General features: G+C 34.6%; 1 protein-coding gene across 1 annotated transcript; it reads left to right on the top strand.

The window, feature by feature from the left end:
• Nucleotides 1–4,558: 4,558 nt before the first annotated feature.
• On the top strand, nt 4,559–5,452 carry LOC118751564 (putative uncharacterized protein DDB_G0278921). Its single transcript, XM_036486382.1, has 2 exons — nt 4,559–4,739; nt 4,854–5,452. The coding sequence occupies exons 1-2, from the start codon at nt 4,559–4,561 to the stop codon at nt 5,450–5,452; spliced, it is 780 nt and encodes a 259-aa protein (XP_036342275.1).
• The last annotated feature ends 514 nt before the right edge of the window (nt 5,453–5,966 follow it).

Genomic DNA, 5,966 nt, shown 5'->3' with positions numbered 1-5,966 from the left:
TATAAAACTGCGACCGTGCTGTACCACCAGTCCTAAGCACGACATAACGGCATCACATACACGCCAGGCCTTAACGGCATCGCAACTACGCCACGCGGTCCGTGCTGTACCACCAACGCAAACCGCTAGACCAGTGCAAACCGCTATAACGGCGTTAAAACCACGCCATCTACAAGTGTCGCTATGACAAGGCGCGACACGCAGCGGTAAACAGCAACAACAACATATATACATATCGCTGAGCAGGGTGCGATAGCAGCGTAAAGCAAAAACCAACAGCTACAACTAGGACAGCACATCATTACATGGCAACATAACTACATAGCAAGCAATACGAGCAACGGTACGCAGGAAGCTGACTTCGTGGGATCTGATGGTATGAACATACATACATATGTACTTTACTTTTTTCATTTCATTTAATTTCATTTATTTTAGTCTATGACTTTGACAATCTTACAGACTAGATTACATAATAGGTTAGAATAATAGAAATTATATTAATTATACAATGTTTCATTATTAGATTTAAATATCAATCTCGGCAATGAAAACTCAATATTTACAATTTTTGAGATTTTATTAAACTCTGTGAGGGCTCTATATATTTGTGCTAGAGTAAAGTAATTTGCCTTAACTGGAAGCATATAAAAAGGTAGTTGAAAACGCAAAATTCTGTTTGGAACATTGAAACAAATCTGGTTAAGTAAAACAGGGCAATCAATATATCCATTAACCAGATCATATATAAACATCAGTGACTGGATAAGTCTTCTACTTTCCAGTGATTTTACATCAATAAGCTTACAGAGAGAATTATAGGCCGGTAAAGGCTCAGAAAAGTTAAGCGGCTGTAGGGCAAAGCGAACAAATTTGCGCTGGACTCTTTCAAGCCTACTAGCATAAAGGCTATATATTGGATTCCATATTATAGATGCATACTCTAATTTAGAACGTACCAGCGCATTGAAAAGAGTTTTCCTGGTATAAGGATCTTTGAAATCCTTAGCATATCTACGCAGAAATGCTAAGTTGCTATAAGCCTTCGGGATAACGTAATTAACATGATTTGTAAAAGTGAAACCCGAGTCAAACACAACACCCAGATCTATAAAATCATTGACTGAGGTCAGTTTATGGTTCAAAATACTATAAGTCGAGTTGGTGATGTTTGAAGACCTAGAAAAGGTCTTATGGTAGCATTTATTAATGTTCAGTGATAATTTATTTACCCGACTCCAAATAATAACATTATCCAGATCATGTTGTAGATAAAGTGTATCAGAGACACAAGTAATTTTTTTAAAGAGTTTAAGGTCATCTGCGTAGAGGAGGAACTCGGAATATTTAAAACAGTTCCCAATATCGTTTATAAATAAAACAAATAACAGAGGGCCAAGGACACTACCCTGTGGTACACCGGAAGTTGCAATAAAGCTGTTAGATCTGTAACCTTCAATTTCAACAAACAGCAATCTGTTCGAAAGATAAGATTTCAACCAGGACAAAAATACCGAGTGAAAACCAAGACTCCAACTTACGTAACAAAATAGAATGGGAAACTTTGTCAAAGGCTTTGGAAAAGTCTGTATAAATAGTGTCCACCTTAGACCCACATTTGAAGGATGAGACACAATATTCCGAAAAAGTCACTAAATTAGTAACCGTTGAGCGACCGCGAACAAAACCATGCTGACGAGATTCTAATATGCTCTTAGTAGCGAAAGAAAGCTTATCTTTGACGACTATTTCAAAAAGTTTGGAGCAAGCTGTTAACTTGGAAATAGGCCTATAATTTGAGACATCATTCCTACTTGCAGACTTAAAAACTGGGGTAATGGATGCAGTCTTCCAACGATCAATAAAAATGCCTAATGAAAGAAAAAGATTAAAAATTATGCATAATGGGACACAGATGGATGAGACGCATTGCTTTAAAAAATATGAAGAAAGACCATCATTGTCACTTTTCATGAAAGATTTAAGACAGGAAATACCAATCGAAATATCTAACTCTGTTAAGGTTAGAGACCCAAAATCTGAGGAAGAATGAGGAGGGAAATTTACTGAAGTATTAACAAACTCGTCATCTGTAACGAAATTCGATTTAAAAAACTCTGCAAAAAAATTTACAGAATCGGTAAGTGACTGTGAGCTCTTCCCATTAAAGTGCATACAAGTTGGAATATTGGACCCACCTCTTTTAGAGCGAATATAGTTCCAAAAGGCCTTGGGGTTTACTTTCAGCTCAGATTCAAATCTGTTTATATATTTATTATATAGAAATTTGTCTAAGACGTTAAATTGCTTCATATAATAGTAATATTTATCTTTAAAGCTAATGATGTTGCGTTCCTTATACAGCTTGTAGTATTTATTTCTTTTGTTTTTTAAAGCTTTAAGATTTTTAGTATACCACGGGAGTTTATGAAGTCGAGGCGGTAGTAGTGAAAGTTTATTAGTGAATAATTCAGTCAATTTATGTAGAAAAGATTCAAAGCACAAAGAGACATCTTGCGAATTCAGAATAGTCTTCCAATTTACATCCGAAATGGCAGCATTTAATTCATTATGATCGGCACCACAAAAGTCGAAAGAGTCGAAATTTTTATCTTCAATGGAAAAAATATCATAGAATTCTAGTGATACGATGAGAGGCACATGATGTTTATCAGTGGCGCTAATCGGAAAACCACATTCATTCAAACTAAATATTAAGTTTTCATCAACAAAAATAAGATCTAAAATTTTATTCAATTTATTAAAAAATGTATTGATTTGAATGAGATTAAAGCTAAGGAAACTATCTATAAAATAAATCTCATGAGCTCTATTAATATTTGTTGGAGTTAAAATATCATTGTTTTGCAAATATGACCATTTCAAATCAGTGAGATTAAAATCACCTAAGAAGCAGAAATTACAATTCTCATTATGCTCAACAAGATGCATTATATTATTAACATGACAACTATACAGATCATCCGTACTAATTGGTGGTAGATAAGACACACATACCAGTAATTTACGAGCAAGGCCAAAAATACACACACACAGTTGATCAATAAGAGAGTCGCCATCCAATAGTTGAATATTTGAAGAACGTAAACAGCTTTTAACGGCAATTAAAACACCACCGCCCTTACGGTGACCAGTTTTTATAGCGTCTCTATCCTTTCGATAAATTTGAAATAAATTTGGATTAAAATACTCTTCATCAAAGAAGTCTGAGTTAAGCCAGGTTTCGACAAATACATAAATATCATATTCAGCTCGCGAGGTCGCTAAATACACTTCCTTCGTTTTAGTACGCATTCCAGACATATTTTGGAAATAGATTTTAAGATTACGAGATTTTTTACCTAAACATTTTTAAATTAAATACAACTGTACACTAAATTGAATACAACAAAAAATTTTTTCCTTATATATACTTATGTACATACTAACATACAGTTACATAGTTAAAATTGTCAATATATACTTTATCATATACATATGTACATACTTGTGTTACTGTTTCTAATGGAATTTCAGAAATACAGTCGCGTGCAAATTATTGGTATCAAACCAACCTTCCTTTTTCAAGTGTTCTATAACTTAAAGTTTTTCTGACCTTCATACATGATTTTTCTTACATTTTCGAATTACACTAGCGTGTAAAATGTTTCCACGCAGCTTTTCTTAAATTTAACAATTTAAAATTTTTAATAAACAGTGCCTTGCAAATTGCTTAACGAAAACTTTTCCAAAACGTTTAATTCAAATTTTGATATTATCAAACAAACATTTTGTTTTCTGTGCTTCGCCGAGTGAGTGCTGGAAACTTTTTTTTGAAATTTTGTATAAAATCAAACTCATCGATACATGTTTTTCTTATAAACCAGGCCGTGCCATCAGATTGCCACGTTTACAACTTTTTTTTTAAAACAAAGATTAATGCCGATTGAATGCCAATTGTGAAAATTTTACTGTGCCTATAGTTGCGTACAAAATCCAACATCTTTTTGTCATAATTTAAATAAATCAAAATTTTTTTTTGTTAACATTTATGCCGGGTTTGTCAAATGCCAGATTTTGATACTGCATTTAAAGATTTGCGTACTCCTTTTGCAAAAGTTACAAAACGTGTGTTACAAAGTCGTCCTTCTCAACAAAAGAGGGCAAGTTAGAGGAATATAAAGAATCTTTAATAAAAAGTTATAACAACATTTTAATACTAGTAAATTCGCACTTGAAACAAAGGGTTAAGCCAAAGTCATTAATTGAAAGTTTATGGCGGTGTAGAGAAAAGCTACTTAAGTGCTTTTATAAAATTGGTTGCAAAATAAAAGTACCAGAAGATTTCGACGAATTAATTATAGAAAACTTTTTGTATTGGGACGCAGATTCCGACGAAGAATTTGCTGACGCACGATCAACTGGCACCCATGAAGTTTAGAGTATTAAAAAAAGTCGTTCCTTGTCTTTTCTGGAAGATTTTTTGGGATTCGACGACCCCCCTTACGTAACCACTAGCTCACCAAATATTAACTTCTTTCAAAATACCAACGCAAAAATGGCAACACCTGAGCAAAAGAAATCATTTATAAGTTTATGCGCATCGATTATAAGGGAAAATTATAGTGGTAACCCGCTATCACTTGCCTCGTTTATTGATAAAATTACCCTTATTGAAGAATTATCAGACGAAAGGCTCACTACAACATTTATTGCATTTTTGAAATCCAAACTTGAAGGTAAAGCTCGCGAGTCCCTACCAACACAAATAAGCTCAGTTAGTCAAATTAAAGAAGCGCTGTCAAACAAAATAAAACCAGATAACTCGTAAGTTTTCGCTGGTAAAATTGCAGCTTTGAAAGTGCATAACAACAATTATTCAGATTTTGCGAAACAGGTAGAGGAGCTCGCAGATTCCCTGGAGCGTTCGCTTATTATTGAAGGAATGACACAAGCGAAAGCTCACGAGATGGCAGTTGAGCAAACAATAAATGTTTGTAGGCTCAACAGCCGTTCAGATATGGTAAAGTCAATACTAGCATCGTCAACCTTCAGCGACTCGAAAGATGTTGTAGCGAAGATGATTGTCCACGACAATATAATAAAAGAGCAGCAGGTGTTGGCTTTTAGGTCACGTCGCATACGGACAAATAATTTTCGAGGAGGTTATAGAGGCAGCAATAACTACAGATATCACAATAACAACTTTAGGTTTAACGGCAATTCAAATAGACACAGCGGCAATACTAGCTATCGAAACAACAATCAGAATAGGAATAATAGTTTCAGTAATAGACAAAATAACTACAATAATGGTAACAACAGTCAGGCTTCAAGCAGTAGAAATAACAATCAAACGCGTTCAAATACACGAAATTCTGCCAATGTTCGGACTTTAAACGCCGAAGCCCCTCAGGCGCGAACACTGGGGGAGCTAGACTTAAATAACTAACGACTTTTACAGACGAAAAATCCATTTACTGCCTAAATCTCAACTATTCCGATTTCATTGAAATAAATTGTAGTGATTCTCACAAACAATGCACTTTTTTAGTAGACTCTCAAGCAGACATTTCGCTTATAAAATTTTCAAGCCTAACAAGCAAATCCGCAATAAACAGCAATAACATTATTAATATCACGGGCGTAACATCAGAAACGGCCAAACCTTGGGCACAATAAATACAAATTTGGTAGTATCAGACATTTTCATTCCGCACACTCTTCACGTTGTAAATGACAGCTTTAACATTCCTTCGGACGGCATACTCGGAAAAGACTAAAAAAAAAAACAAATCCATAATTAACTATGCAAACGATAGCATAACCTTTGGTTTGGGGACAGAAAGGATCAGCGTTTCTATTTTGCACGGTACTACTACCGACAGCTTAGTAATTCCACCTAGATGCGAAGTTTTTCGGTTATTTAAGTTGGGTAAATCCAAAAACCCTGTTTTTGTAGACGC

The sequence above is a fragment of the Rhagoletis pomonella genome, unplaced genomic scaffold, assembly GCF_013731165.1.
Source record: "Rhagoletis pomonella isolate Grant_MI unplaced genomic scaffold, Rhpom_1.0 Rhpom_scaffold_00803, whole genome shotgun sequence".
Classification (NCBI taxonomy): Eukaryota; Metazoa; Arthropoda; class Insecta; order Diptera; family Tephritidae; genus Rhagoletis; species Rhagoletis pomonella.
The sequence above is the reverse complement of the archived record's forward strand: the minus strand, read 5'-3'. Positions and strand labels throughout refer to the sequence as shown.